Source organism: Cyprinodon variegatus, unplaced genomic scaffold (assembly GCF_000732505.1).
Source record: "Cyprinodon variegatus isolate N-32 unplaced genomic scaffold, C_variegatus-1.0 Scaffold296, whole genome shotgun sequence".
Classification (NCBI taxonomy): domain Eukaryota; kingdom Metazoa; phylum Chordata; class Actinopteri; order Cyprinodontiformes; family Cyprinodontidae; genus Cyprinodon; species Cyprinodon variegatus.
The window spans coordinates 263,874-280,340 of record NW_015150749.1 but is presented as its reverse complement, the minus strand read 5'-3'; the positions used below and the strand labels follow the sequence as shown (position 1 = coordinate 280,340).

The 16,467-nt window shown below is 36.2% G+C and overlaps 2 protein-coding genes across 2 annotated transcripts in view; both read right to left on the bottom strand.

Annotated features, from left to right (window-relative positions):
- stox2 (storkhead box 2) overlaps positions 1-4,076 on the bottom strand; it is a 33,445-nt gene extending 29,369 nt beyond the window's left edge. The window contains exon 1 of the mRNA XM_015383874.1: positions 3,562-4,076. Within this exon, the coding sequence (XP_015239360.1) occupies positions 3,562-3,928 (367 nt within the window). The 5' untranslated portion in view covers positions 3,929-4,076. The remainder of the gene's footprint in view (positions 1-3,561) is intronic.
- Positions 4,077-8,182: 4,106 nt separating this feature from the next.
- Positions 8,183-15,477, bottom strand: LOC107090480 (caspase-3-like). The gene is made up of 6 exons (XM_015383886.1): positions 15,270-15,477; positions 14,966-15,105; positions 10,978-11,106; positions 9,077-9,252; positions 8,888-8,993; positions 8,183-8,804 (listed from the first exon to the last, which is right to left on the bottom strand). Exons 1-6 carry the CDS (start codon positions 15,332-15,334, stop codon positions 8,575-8,577), a joined length of 846 nt encoding a protein of 281 aa, XP_015239372.1. The 5' UTR covers positions 15,335-15,477; the 3' UTR covers positions 8,183-8,574.
- Positions 15,478-16,467: the final 990 nt, after the last annotated feature.

Sequence of the window (16,467 nt, the reverse complement as noted above, 5' to 3'; positions counted from 1 at the left end):
AGTGTATATATATATATATATATATATATATATATATATATATATATATATATATATATATATTCAGTAAGATTTCTGCACCTGTTGACAGATATGCTGCTTCACTGTTCATTAGAAAGGTACTTTAATTTGTCTGGGAAAGTTTTTTGTTTAGGTTTTTATTTATTTTTTCAGAATCAATATTTTATTTTACTGAATTATCTTTTGGTAAACATTTATTAGTTCTTCAGCTTTGTTTAATTTTGATTACTAGTGTGAAATTATAATTTTCTTTAATGGGAGGGTATGTAAACTTTCAAGCACGATTGTATATCTTATGCTTCAAATATCTTGCAAAGCTTTTTAAATCTATCATCTAAAATGGAAAAGAAAGTATGTACAACAACAAACCAACCATGATATGGGTTCCTCTTCACGAAGCAGGTTTAATAAAATCAGATTTAAATCCGTAACTCTAAATTGATCTAGCCAAAGTTTGTTAACTCTGAGTTTTTGGTTACACAATGGCTGCTATGAATTAGTTTAATCAACTCTAAGTAGATCCACTTAGAGTTGAACACATGCGTAACAAGTATGAAAAGCCATTATCAGTGGAACCCCGATTTGACGAGTCATGACAACAGGCAACAGGAAGTATCCGTTTCACCTTACTGTAACTAGAGATTTCAATGAAGGAACAAAAAAAGAAAAAAAGGAAAATGTGTTAAAAAAAAAAAAAAGAGTTCCTGTCCCTCTCCTCCTGGCACAAAACGCACATGTGTTTAAAAGACAGAGAAACATTGCTACAGCCGCAAAGGAGAGGAAGATGGCGAAGGATAAAATTGGTGCTCTAGTTAATGTAAGTTTATATGAAGTGGGCTACAGCAGGAAGTTTTTACATATCTTAAAAGCACTTCCTTTCTGTCGTTCCATTTGTTGATCACTAAAATAAGATTCTTCCTTATAAAAATCACACCAGCCTCTACATCTCTCCTGTGAAATAGCATCATACTATAGAGATCCTGTGTTTATGCAGTGACAGGGAAGATCATTGGAACTGGGTGACTACTCTCATTATGTCCCCTAAAAAACAGCCAGACATGACATAAAGGTTAAATTCAAAGCATAATCATAAGTTCAAATAACTCATTCAAAGTTTATGTGTGAGTCTGGCTGAGAATCTGTGCCAAGACTTTAATACTTAGTGCTCAATAATTCAAAAGTTGAGTTATTTTGGAAGACGCTCCCAAATGTATTCCCCAATGTGGTATAAACCAACCCAAAAAAGAAATGCAATATTTTTACATGTAATGTATGTTGTTGAACTGGGTACTTAAGATGCATGTATGGCTTACTGCTGTTTTTTTCTTTGTAAACATTTTTTGGAAGAAATGGTATAAGTTGAGAATCACACGCTACTAAATTTCAAGGGGTATAAGTTGTTTTGTGGATGATGAACATCTTGACATTAAACATGTACCCTCTAACTAATAAATTATACCTTTTTTCTCAGCCTTCTGATACCTGGCATTGGTGCCTCGATGATGTAAACCACTTTTCCGGTTAATGAGACGTTATATTAAAGACACGAGAACTGGCAGATTTCTGACTTTTGTCATTTTTTCAAAAGAGTTGCTGTGGTTAGACTTACTAACAGAACCTTGTGACGCCTCAACATATCGCACATATCTGCAGTGCAAAGGTGCAGGTAGGTAGAACTCAAGGAGCCACGTTCCTGAACCCGTTTTTGTGAATGAGCAGGAGTACAAGTCATAAGCTGTGGTCTCGAGCTGAGATGAAACCTAAACTGCCTTTTAATTCCAACTAGCTCTGACTAGTTTGACGCAACCTGGGGGCATCTTTGCTGGAATCACAGACTCACAACTTCAAGTCAAAACCTCAGCTACCGGTTTTTTACCTCCCAGCTGTTCCATGCAGGTTTTAACATGGTTTAAAGGGCTTAAAAATACATCTGAAAAGCCTCAGTTGACAAGAATTGAGGAAGAACAAAGTTTTACTATTAAAGGTAAGTTATAATACAGTTTGTTTTTACTTTCAGAGACACTAGATTATGATCCTGAGGTAAGTCTGGCATTGGCAGCGAAGAACATGTTTTTTTGTTTGTTTCCTTGTCAAAGAGCATCACAATAACAAAGAAAAAAAGAGTTAGCTTTCATTTATATTTTTATGAGTTTCCTATTGGTTTATTAAATTACTAATTAATGGAGACTGAGCACCTACTCTTTTTATGCATTGGGTTAGCGCTTACTTGAAATATGTCAGTCTGCCAAGGCCAGCTACAATCCTTAAGGGCACAAAGCTTACAGATCATTCCACTATTTGAGGATTCTGGATTATGCTTTATTTTTTAAGTTCAAAATCAGAAACACCATAAGAATCTTCAGATATGCTACACTGTAGTTTGAGACAAAATAAAGTCTTTTTCTCTTTAAATGTGGTTCTTTAATCATCATTACTTAAAAAAATGACTTAATTTTTGCAAGGATGATAAACTCTTGGGTCATTCTCATAAGGACTATATGTGTACTGCTATAGTGTTGTATTAAAGGTCAGATCATTTGTGTGGAGATCCATCTACTGCATTTATAAACGTAACTCATCTTTTACATTAGCTCAGAAGCAAGACTATGAAGATGGAATACATTTATGGTGCTGCCTACATTGCCTTTAGTGTAACTGGTTTAAGAAAATACAGAAAAAATAGACATGGCATAAAGTTAAGAAGTTTCAAGCAATGATAAAGTTATATAATTATACTCCAAAATTTCTACATCTCATGGAGTTCGATTTATTGCATCATCGGAAAAGGAGAGGAGGGTGGCAGGACTCCCCAAAAGAGATGCTGCATCAATGATGCCCATAGTAACTCTGGAGGAACTACAGTGATCTACAGCTTGGTGAAATAAGCTCTTCAGGACAGGTATTATTCCTGCACATCACAACACTGTTTTTAAAGAGTGAAAAGAGAAAAGCTACTCCAGAAAAAAGAACCACACTAAGTCCTGTTTGCAGATTTTTACAAGCCATGCGGAGGAACCAGTAAAGATAAGAAATAAGGTACTAAGGTACAAATAAGTAACATTTCACATAGTTCATGAACATTGCTTAAGACACGTCCATCCTGGGAGATTCATTCAATAGGCTGTGAAAAAGAGTTTGGAACAGCTGTTGACCTTCATGGAGGACAACAATCCTAAACATGCAACCAAAATAATTTCTTCCTTAATTGATTAATGAAGCCTACTATGGCGGAGTATTAAGGCCTGGCTAGAGATTTTTTATTAATTATTTCTATAATAAATAAAATAAAAAATCAAAATTTTAGGGAAGAAAGTGCTTCTTGTAAGAGTTGTCATGAAAAACAACTTTATTTTCATAATATTAGGACTTTATTCTCGAAATAAAATAAAGATCTCTAGCCTGGCCATAATACTACATTTCCTTGGTCTATCAGAATATATTGCACTAATGAAATGTATGGCTGTAAATACGGGTTTACATATAATTATATGGCATTATGATAAGCGGTTGTCACAGATGGACTCTGAAACATTTTTTTACCTATGCATTTGATATGAAACCCCTGTGGTGGCTTCAGGGTCCTCCTGGTCCATGCGCTCCTGAGCACCTGAAGCTGCGCCTCCTGGCTCTGGATCAGCAGCACACGCTCGTCTATCCAGCCGAGGAAGAAGACCTCTGGCAGAGCGTCGGTTAGCGCCTTGTTCCAGAACTGCTGCATGTTGGCAGCCTTAAAGCTGGCGAACACCTCGTAGCCGGACTGATGCTCTAACCTTTTCCAGACCTCAGCTGTTGATACTGCAGCCGCAGCTGTTGTTGATGAAGATGGGGAAGCCTCCTCAGCCTCCCCGCAAACCCGCGACAGCACCAGAGCCAGGGAGTGCGGAGTTATGAGGAGAAACTTCTCCATCCCTGCTTTACATACAGAAAAAGGATATTTCTGACACGTAAACCATTCAAGTCCTCAAATATCCCATGTGAACGCGTCTTAAATCTTAAATGACATTTATGAAGAAGAAGAGGAGCCTTTGTTCAGGACAAGCATGTAAAACGGGGAGTTCAGAGGCATTCACTGTTCTCCAACTGTAACTGTCAAAGAGCATTAAGACCGACTTTCAGCCACAAAAGAGGCGAGGACTTTGTGCTGCGTTCAAAGCTTGCTCGTAATCTAAATAATTCCTAAGTTTTGCCGAGCGTTGCCATGTTTGCGCCTCCATTGTAATTGTTATAATCACAGATGAGAACTACGACTAAACTTCTTTAACCAAAGGACTTAAGGAAACGACTAAAAAACAGCTAGAAATGCATGGAGGAGTGAAAATAGGCAAAAACATCTGGTCAAGGATATATATATATTTTTTTCAACAAATGGTTAAAAAATGAAAAGTTGCAAAATGATGTTTTCTAAACCCAGAGTTAAAATCTAACAAATTAACTGCTGGTCCAGAAGACATGACTTCACATTCCATTTGAACGTAGCAACTACAAAGGCTGCTGGTATTAATGCGATATAAACACAGCATATCAATTTTCCTTAAAGTTTCACTTTAAGGACTGCTGCCATCAACACCTTTGTTTTTATAGATGTTGGTGATCCGCCTGTTTTTCCAGTGTAGTCCTGTTTCTCTGACTGTGACTGGCTGGATGTGCTCTCTTCATCCTGACATGGGAGTAGGCTCAGACCTCGTCTGTCTAGCTGTGTGTTTCCTGGACGGGGTCGCCTTTTAAAGATGTTTTTTTGTATCTCTGCTTCTGTCTCCTTGAACCCCAGTCGGCCTCGGCAGATGGCAGCTCACACTGAGCCTGGTTCTGCTGGAGGTTTCTTCCTGTTAAAGGGAAATCTTTCCTCTTCACTGTCGCTACATGCTTAGTGTGAGGGATTGCATCTGAGTCAATGCAATCAACTGTTTGTTCTTAGATAGAAAACTTTCAATCAATAAGACTATGATCTGGTGAACTGTAAAGTGCCTTGAGATGATGTGTGTTGTGATTGACGCTATATAAATAAACTGAGTTGAACTTAAGTTTAACTTCATTTGTAAAACCACATTTTGCTTTAGCAGCATATCCAATAACTGATCAACAGTAATTTAGGTGAACAGGTTGAAAAACTTAGCAGACCATAAAATAATTTTAAAAAAGGACAGTGTGGTCAACTAAATTCAAAATCAGGATGTTTAGAAAATACAGCATTAAAGAATTTGAGTGCTAGTTTGCGTGATAAAAATCAAAATCCTTATTGTTTTGCTGCCACAAGAAAAAAATTGTTGGCACCATCAGAGCAATTAAAAACTATAATATATTATTTTATTTATCGGGTCAAAATTGTAGCAATAAAATGCAGTAAGTAGTCAAATAAGAGTCTGATGGCTTTAGACAAGCAGCTTTCTAATGGTTCAGCTCTACTTTATCAAATACAGTTGTACAAAGTTGCTTTATGCAGCAGGGTGAGAAGGGATAGATGTGATGGTCTTTGTCCTCAGGAAGGGGACATCCCACCATCTAATTTGTTGTTTTGGCCAACTGGGCAAAGTTCCTTCTTTCCTGTCACACTTTAGCCCTTGGACACAGGATGCAAAATGACAACTTTTATAAAATTTAAAGATTTGATAGCTTGCTTCCCTTGATCATACAAGAAATCTTCATACAAAACCAATGACCTTAGATATGCTGTTACTACACGTGGTTCTACCAGCTGTTAAGTTTCGTGTACTTCTTTATTCTTGTACTGAGCTAACAGACATGGAAACTTCCTTTTCAATTTGCTTATCCATTTTTATTTAAAGTACCTTTTCATGCAGTGATGAGAAAACTTTTTCCTGCAACTGCCACAAAAACAATAACAAATGCCAGTACTATTGAAAAGATAAAGATGTGAGCTCTGAACATTAAACCAAACAAGAAATGTATGACTAAAAGTTTATTTTTCAGAACAAAAACCTTCCATTGAGTTAACAGTGTAGCTACTAGTTAACAGTGATATTGTATATAACAAATGTAGTAACAGGAAGTGTCCAACTTTAATATGGAATAAACTAAAACTAGCAAAAGTGAATGGTACTTACTTTAACTGGATTCATACTTACAACCACAATAATAAAAAAAACTATAAATTCAAGAGAACCTAGAAAAAAAGCATTGCAGCACAATTCCAATCATGGGCCCAATTGTTTCCCTTTTATAGGACACTTTAAATGTATTCATTTTGCTTAGATTATCCATGCAAACTAATATAAAAAGGTATCACAATATTGGAAAATGGCTGCATGGCTTTCATGGTTTCCGTAAAAAAAAGCTAGTGCACATAGTTATTGCTGTGCTAAATGTGTTTCACCCATACTTAGCAATTAACAGGATCTAAGTCAAAACAAAATGTTTTGAAAAGGCTTTCAGCTGCAATAAACAAAAGCAATGTCAGACAGGATATTCTTGATGTGGAGAACCTTTTTTGTTTATTTTGCAATGGATAACAACTCACTATTGCTTTCAGTTTTGCCATTTGAGTTTAAAATTGGGCATCTGATCACTGCAAAAAACAAAAGAAACAAAAAACCCCCCCCAAAAAAACAAGGTTTACGAGTGAAACTCTCTCTTAAGCCATTACTTTGAACTTACTTTGAAAACAACTGATCAGAAGAGATTTAATATCAGACCATAAAAGACAAACCCAGTTCAGAGCTGTGTAAAGGAGCTTAAAGAACGCTCCTGACATTAGCACATATTTTTTCTAACATTATTTGGATTCAGATTGTACAATTTAATGTCTGATTTCACACATGATTCTGCTTAATTGCTTAAGATGATTATAAAAGTACAAAGTACTAGAGTCAAACTCACTGTAAAAAACTATTTCCCTGAAATGTGTCAAGTGTAAACAGTAAAGACGTAAATATCAGTAGATGCTGGTCATTTTAACCCCCGGTTATTTCACACTTTTGATCATTTGTGAATGTTACGTACCTGAGATTATTCATGCAAACGAAGCACTGATCATGTCTCAATACAAATCCACCTTAGAGGCGGTTCATACTAGAAAATTATTTAAAGTATTTTCCCCTCACACCTGCTGTAAGTAAATACAGGTGTGCATTCTAATAAGTATTATCTACTACAAGAAGGTCTCTTAAAGTGGATTTAATCAAGAGCAGAGTTGCAAAATATATCAACTGCAAATATATCTGCAATACACTGCATTTGCAAAGATTGCTTCCTAAGTAAAAACATTTTACATTCCTTACCCTTTACGCTGTTTCCAAATAATTCAGTTGAAGTTTCCAAGGCCTTGATTGACACACATAATATGCAGTGTAATGAATAAGCATCTGTGCCCTCAATATTTTCATTACATTTGCACCTTTTAACATATCTAAATGCTTAGGGTCAGACAAATTTAGCTAAAAACTATTTTCTGTACAAGTTGCAGTACATAATCGTTACTAACTGGCCAACCAATTTTCTATCGTAATAGCCACACACAGACCTGAAAAATGAAAAAATCACCTAAATAGAACTGACCTGACAACATGAACTAGATTATAAGCTCTAGAAGACAAGAAAACCTTAATCCAACAGAGAGTTTCAGGGCAAAATCACTGTGGGCCAAAAAGGCTGCAGGGACCTAAAAAAAGTATCTTTGTTTTACATCTAATACAAAACTAAACACAAACATGATGGTGGTACTGGGATATTGAAACCACAAATGCTGCTTTGTAGTAAAAAATAGCCAAGAAGTTTAATGCTCAGCCTATCTGCTAACTTTAGAATGCAATAATGAAAGTCTGAATTTTTATTACTAATAAAATAAGGCTGGAAAAGAAAGTGTGGGTTGTTATGAACCCATTCTATGGCTCAACATTCAATAGTCCAATCATTTCACAGGACAATATTTTGAAATCTCATGTCAATCAAGAGGCAAAAACTGTTATATTTAAGAGCCGACAGGCTCATTCTAAGATCAGAACAACGTTCTTTGAAAAAATAATAAAAGATGGAAGATTTAGGTTTTTTTTATGATTATTTCCACAAGATCCGTAAGTGCTTTACAATGCAGAGAAATTGTCCAAAATGCAATCATCAGATTAGAAAATAGTTGGTCAACCGGTCCAAAAAGGTAACAGGAAATGAGAGAGAATCTGTATCCTATAAAGTAGGAGAATAATTTGGGTGAATTATGGGAAAACCAACCTAGAACCCACATCAATCACACCATGTAAGCTCAAACTCACAGAGCAGGAAGTTTTCATCAACTGTATTTATAGTATATCAGTTTGTTTTGGCCTAAGAAAAAAAAAGAAAAAAAAACTGAAACATTTCTACAGCTGTGTGTATATAAAACAAAAAGGCACATGCAAAATAAAAAACGAATAACGTTCATTTTAGAAATACACAATAGAAAGTGAGAAACTAATTCCAAAGCCCGTGAAAAATAACGTTTGTAATGCATGACGTTGCACCAAGAAATGTAATTTTCAGCCGATTATTTGAGTAGAAACTACTATGTCGAACCCAAGTCTTAATCTTGTCTGTCAAGCTCAGGTTCCCTGAGTAAATTCAACATCAAGGGAAAAAATACATCTCTTTGGTCAGCATGGACACAATGCAAGGGATCTGCTTCCTTGCATTGAACCCTGGTGAATTGGACACAGACTCAAATTCTACTGCCACCTTGTGGTTTACTCGTGTCATGATATGCAGGAGCTCCAATTCTTTTCCATATTTGCTGATTAAGTCACAAAGTGACTGGATAAACCAGGACCCACTCATGGTGTTCCTCCAGGAGTAGTAGCCTGCATGAATCACAGATGTTTAACCTGGATTAGTACATAATAAAAAAAGCATTCTAGAAATTAAAACATGTTTATGCATTAACCTGGGGCTGTGGAGTAGGCATACAGAAAGTCTGCTTCCACTGGGATCTTTGTGTTTTCCTGGCTATCTGATTCAACACCTGGATCAAGATCTGTGCCTCTGCAAGCCTACTCAGAGTGGAAAACAAGCAAACGGTTAGAAAACTTAAATGGATGAGCAAAAATAAATAAACGGCAACCCCTTAGCCTACCTGGATGAAGAACAGTTTGGGTTTTCCCACCAGAGATTTACAACGGTCGCCTCTGAAAAACGAGGTAAGCATCTGAAGCTGCAGTGGGCCATCGGTCCCAAAGAATATGCCTTCATCCCCGTGGCTCAGGAGAACGCAGACAAATGAAGCAGAGTTGCTGTGATCTTCCTGGGATGCTACAGAAACAACGGAGAATGAAAAAAAAGATGTAGAAAGCACTAATAGAAAACTTGCTCTACAAAGTATTTACCCCATTTACAAATGTGTTTTTGCCTTTTTCCTGCACATTAACTTTCATTTCATGAAACAGACCAGCATTAATAAAATTAAATGCATATAAAAATGTATATGTATAAAGGAAAAGAGTCGATAAGTCAATCAAAACACTACAGGGAAGCTACATTGAGTCGCAACCTTCAATTTAACTGATAATTTGTCTCAGGGTTTTCATCATCTGTCCAAGAGTCCTTCCTATTGGTGTGGAGGATATTTGGCCCAATGTTCTCAGAATCTTTAGACAAAACTTTGACTAGGCTTCAACTAAACCTAGGTTATTTGAGTTATTCAGAAGTGGACTTTGCTCACGTGCTATGAATGGTCCTGCTGCAAAACTAAACTTTTATCTTTAAAAAAGATTAAGGTCAAAATGATGGGGAGAGATTCTCCTTCTGAAGTTTGTGCTACAGAGCAAAATTTACAGTTGAATTATGTAAAGCAACTCTGCTTAAGTATTAGCTTATTTTGAGATGTACCGGTATATAAAATAATTGTTGGGGGGTAAATATGCAGCATTCAGTGCTCTATGTGGGCTGTTCTTCCTAAAATCACCTCTATGCAACTTGAGACGGTCGTGTGACCAAGAGCGCTTCTTTATGGCAGTTTGAGCTCCCCTTAAACATGAGAGCTAACAGAGTTAAACATTGTTGGCAGCAAAATAGACACTTAGCTGATCAGACATAATTTAGCTTCTCTAATGTAGGATGTTATCTAGAGGGGTGAATGAGGTCTTGTCTTTTCAGTAACTCCTTAACTTCTTCACCTGTTGGTACAAAGTGGTCTGCATTCAGATTCTAAAACATGGAGGGAGACTGGTTCATTTTGTGACAGTGCACCCTTCCCAGGTGCTTTGAACCGGCAACTCTTAAAGGTATAGAGGAGGATGTTCTTTTTCCGGGAGGAACATAAAAATAAGGGGCCCTCCTAATTGTCAATCTTTCTGGTGATATGTTAACGTAAGGCCGTCCTACCTACCCATTTCACTTATTGGTGGTGAGTCTGACATAGTGGAAAAATCTTCTTTTGGAAACAGCAACTTTTAAACAGAGCATGCATGAGGAGAAATGGGCTCATGCATGCTCTTGCACACGTTTGATAGGTGTTCCCTCTCTGGAGCTGGTACAGGGTTGTGCATGTGTATTTTTTTTTTCCAAAAATTGCAAATTCCTCCACTATACCTTTAAGCTAAAAGTTAAACGTTAAACGTTGTCGCTTAAAAATAGGTTTTCTAGGTCCTGAATCAGGAAATGAGCTCCAATCACATTGCCCTCCTGTAGCTCTAAAGCCTCTCCAGACTGAATGTTTCTTACCTGTGCTTGAATTTCTTTAGACACGGACATGATGTGTTGGTATTTGAAATATCTTAGCCTATTTCATGTAGTCAGGCATGTTCTATTCAGGCATTTTTATTTTTATTTGGATTATACAAGTCAAGCTGTGGTCAGATCAGGGTGACTGAAACTTTTGTATTTTAACATATGAAATCATCATTTGGATACTATACTCTCTTTTTTTTTTTTACTCACATATATATTTTTTTGAAAATATAGTAAAAAATATAGGAAATGTGTTAGGAGGCAAACACTTCAAATATTTCCAAGAGTGTTGAGGAATAATTTACTCACCTTTTCTCAAAATATTAATCATCTGATCGGTTGTTTGGTCATTGTGAATCTTCACTGTATACCCCAGCTTTGTAAATACTTTAAACACATTGCCTGCATCAACATCTGTGCCGTTCCTCTGATTCATGCCTGACAAAAAAAAAAAAAGAAGTAAAACAGATCGAGTCAAATTACTTCACACGATAACACTGTTTTTAAAAAAAATAAATAAATAAAAAGAAAAGGGAACAACTTTAACCTGCTAATTTTTGTATTTCAAATGATGCATGATTCAGAGTTCTGGTTAATTGTATTAATATTTTCTCTGATCAACACAAAAGGAAAATTACAAATATATTTCTAATGTACACAAATAAACTCATAAGTGGTGCACAAGGCTCATCAATGTCTTAATTTGAGAATACCAACGCCTATTAACTTCTGAGTCTTGACATGATTAACAGTTTATTTCTCACTGGTAACATAAAGACGATTTGTTTGCAATCACTGGATTAAACAAAAGATTGGAAAATTCAGCTCATTTTGCTCAAAGATTGAGCTATTTAGCCACATTTGAACAAACTATTCATGGAGAAGTTAAAAAGAGTCAGAGTGGTGGTAGTAACATAATATGGGGCTGTTTTGCTGCTAGTAATGCTGGTGAATGGAAAAAAGCAGCAACATCTTCAGATGCAGATCAGATTTTTTTTTTGTTTCAGCATTCTTAATGTGTCAGTTTGTGAGTTGAAATCAAATACTTAAAAAAAAATAAGGAATTTGGTTATGTAACACGCTGGTGTTTTAGCAATGAAGTTATGAAAAGACCAAATACACATAACTGTCAATTATTAGCCAATAGAAAGAAGCGTTGTTGTATACTTTCCATTAAGGTTCATTGTCCCACTTTAAAGTATAATAGTGTATGCAGTCAGGGTCTAGTTTTTAAACCTTCAATTTATCATAAAAAAGAAGCAATGTACCATATATCATGGAGACTAAGTTAGATGCAATGAGACAGCAGCACAATAAACCTGAATAGGATGCCAGTGTTTACCCCAGTCAAATACTGCCTTATAACAGCTTCTATGGAACCATGTGTTCTTTTTGGTTCCTGCTAGACAGGTTTTCAAAACAAAATCCACTCAGAGATTACTGTGCACGTCTGTCGGTGAGCCGACTGAAACTACCTTCAGTGGAAATCATATCCAACTTCCTTCCTTATCTGACAATGTTTGTTTTTTTCCTTAATAGAAGCAGAAACGGGTCATTCACTTCTTAAGCTTGAGTTACATGATGGATGCCCACATCCAGTCCTGTACAGCTACTATCCTGTAACGTTTACATGTATCCCTGCTCCAACACACATGCATCTAATAAATGGGTCATCAACATGCCTTTCTAAAGCTGAATGGCTGGGAATGAAGAAGTGACGGTGGATCCAAACCATCCAGCTGGTCAAATATAAAAGCTACATGGAGAATTTAAATACCTGTCATTTGAAACTACATATATTGTAGTTGCTCTTCCATAGACAATGCAGCTCTAATTAAAAACCAAAATGAAAATAGTTGGTAGAAGAAAATAATAACTTCTCTAGGGCTGAAACAATGACTGATTCCCCTCTGAATGGATGTTGGATACTGTTATATCAGCTCACACAACCAAAGAAGGTCATCGCTAAAAGTGGAGAATATTCACAGAATGAGGTATCCATGCATAGAACTTGAAAGTTGAGTGGAAGGAAAAAAACACAGTAGTAAGATGTAACCAGGCAAATGGGATAACAGCAGCCATGATTACTGAAAAGCAAAGCCCATTCTGGAGTCACATGGTTGGAGTGGGTTTTTGCTGCTTTATAAAATAGATTTAAAGTTTGGGTTATCCCTATTTGTTTAACCTCTGGTTCCCATTTTAAATATCCACCAGCTCGGACCAACATATACAAACACTTCTTTGTTCCCTCTACTGTTCAGCTGCTTAACTCTACTAGGAAAAGCAGATGGTCATATGTTGCATGCATATAGGCCTAAGCTTTTATTCATCTCCTGCACTGCACATATTAACTTATCCACCCTACTGTTATCTTTTTAAAATATTTTTTTGTATTTCTTGTGCTTTTGTTAGTGAAATGTGTACTACTACTGCACATAAATTCCCACTCCCATTCCATACTGGCACAAATAAAAGCTACTGAACTGAATAGGGTTTAAATTAAGCCTATCTGGTGCCCAGACTGCAAAGGAGACAGCTATGTTTCATTTTGTCTTTAAAGACTGTCCGCTGACAACACGAAGGGAAAATATTTAAAGCAAATTATGTTAAAACATCCTATTGCAGAGAAGTGTCACTGAGAATTTCTCATATTTCCTTTAAAGGGTGTGGGAGAAAACCAGAACATTTTGAAAACCAATGTCCTGAAGAAAGACTTCCATCTTTGTCAAGAGCACTTTTAACCCTAAAAACACCAGGTGACATTTCTCAAACACACCCAGCTCAGCTTACGGTTCAGACACACCTGCAATGAATGACCAAGAATGCATGAAATTTAAAGATCATAACATTTAAATCAGATTGTATTGGCATGCATGGGTGACAAATAATGATGCAAATATCTGGAAGGCATTCACTGATATGATCAACTGACTGAACAAGCACTTGTTTTCACAAGCACTGTCTCATTTGTCACCATGGGGACAGGCACAGTTAGCATAGCTAACATGTAATGAACTATCAGGGGATGGAGGTGAATGGTTTCATCCTAGACAATACTGAAGGTCACAATCCAGGGAAGATATTCTTACAGCAGGCCTTTTGTGTCCTTCCTTCCTTAAGGAAAAAAAGAACAAAATAAGGATAACAAAACAAACAAACACTTTAAGGTAAAAAAAAATTGAATAAGAAAATCGACAAAGTAAGAAAGGAAGGACATAGGAAAGGATGGAGCATAGGAAGGAAGGAAATAAGGACCAATAAAAATAATTAAGAAATTATTTTAACAACAGGAAAACATATCATTACTTTCCATACTCTTCTTTGCCCTTGTTTATCTAGACATGGGAAATGTTTAAATAAAGCTCCAGGCTTTTCCAGGCGGTGTAGGAGCCATTTCCTCAAATCAAACAGCACCACCCATTCACCTGAATAATGTAGTGAAAGTCTAGAAGTCCCACAGAGAAACCAGAGATCACACACTTTCAATGGATATCATCTCGCCTAGAAATGAAAGCAAATCTAGCTTTAAATGCAGCTCTAATTCAACAGCTCAAATGTATATGAAAGTTTTGTGCTATGGGTGGATCATTTAAAATCTAAAATAGATCAATTATTAAACATCATGGAGACTTTGAGGTGATGAACTGCTCAATCGCTTGTTTATTCAAACCCCTTTTTGAAACAAATGGCAAGCAGACCAACAGCCAATAAGAGGCAACAACCAGTTCAGATATGACTTATCACTTCCTGTCAGGAGTTTCACTCTGAACAAACAAAACAAACTGCCACTTCTAACTGAACTTTAAATTGTAGTTGACTAAACAGGTCTTATGCTCAACCAGGCACAATTTCTGCAAATCAAGTGACTGCATGATTTAACCCAGTTTAAGGAAGGAATGCCCAGCAGTTTGACCACATTCAACAAAAATGTACCATCAGAAACCATAGTGTCACATAACTAGAGGATTTTAAATTCGAACTTGTTTCCTTGTTGATGCAGTCCTGTTTGATAATAATGAAATAACCCCAGCCTTACATTGCAATTGCAATGCACTTTTCAGCAAATATTGTGTTTTATATAAAACTATGTGGATGTAATAATCCTATGCTTGTGCAGAGCTTTTAACTTTAATCTTAGATTTACATAAATTGCATGGAATATGTTTACTTCATTGTTTTAAAATCATTATACCAACCATGATTGTTGTTTATCAAACATGTAGTTATGTTTCATATTTGTAGATATGTGATATTTTTGACAAGTTCTGAGAATTTTGACTGAAAACATCAGATTCACCTGTGTTCCTGTCAAAATTCTTGTTGTTGATGACGATGCACTGGCCAATGCTGGGGAAGTTCATGCTGTATCTGAAGCTGTGGGAGTGAGGCTTAGCATCAACCTCCATGGGAGCAGCGGCAGACAAAGACCCCGCTGACCTGCAGGAACACAAAACAAACCACAACACATGCTTACTAACGGAAACCAACATATAGTGCTGCAAAGAGGGTTGGGAGATAATAGTTTCTTCCATTACTTCAGCGGGACAATGAAACAATAACCTGCGGAGGATAAAGGTCAGTGTCTATAAACCCTCGCTTACTGTTTTCCATTGTCTTGCTTCGCGTCTGTTGTGTCCCCGCCAGCATCGGATCTATCAGCAGACATACTTCCTTCACGAGAATAAAACAGCGCAGAGCCGAATATGGAAATAACAGAGTACTGAACGGGTGAACCAGCTGCTAAACAGTAGCTTGGCGTAGACGTGTTTCAACAGGGAGGGTTAATTAGCATCTAGCCGCTCCCACACGTCTAGTAAACAAAGATGTGACGTTACGCCTAGATGCGTTCGTTTTGTTCATGCGGACATCCCGTCATAACAGAAATGCATTTGCAAGTGTGGAGGACCCATCCTGCCATAATTAAAAATAGAGAAATAAATAAATGCTCGAAAAATAAATAAGCATACAATTAATTCCCCTCTAAAAATACAATAAATAAATGTAGAAAGAAATGAAATTATACAGTGAGACTTAAATGTATATATCTCTTTTAATTAGCTTCTATGTTAACATGCACTTAAATAAATACTTAAAAAAAAAGTTATAAATAAAGTTTAAGATTATAACGGACAATAAATAAATAAGGTAATTTTAGGGGGGGATTAATTGTATGCTTATTTATTTATTTCTGTATTTGTTTTTAAGTATGGCAGAGTTGGTCCTCCATATGAATGGTCCTAAATACTAAAATAAGATACTGTAAATATAATTAGGAAGAAAGGAAGCTCAATTTTTACCTTAAAAAATATAAACCAAAGATAAAGACATAATGGTGGTTCTAGATCACATTTACCAAGATGGCCAAGGTGGGGATGAAATGTATTATTTATTGACCCAGCGTTGAAAATGTAGTCTAATCCATTTGTCACATATAAAAAGATCAATGTACTGCTTTACTTTAAATGAAAACTAAGAACATTCAACAATATACTATAAAAAGGCTTCTGTAAAATACAGTTGGGAAAATCCCTGCACTTCCCTTGCAGGTAATCAGGCACTTAATTTTATGGTGCATACTTCATTTTAAAACGGTTTTAGGCCTTTCTCAGCGATTCATACCATTGCAAGGTTAGTCAAGTTTAGACTGATTTGTTCCTCTGTAACAATATCAAGAAAAAAATGTATTCAGTTTTTAGAATCTCCCAAAACAAACGGTTTATTTTTCCTAAAAAATTTAATTATTGTATTTTGTTCTTTTTTTGTTAAAACTTGGAAAAGTTAAAAATTGTTTATTCTCTC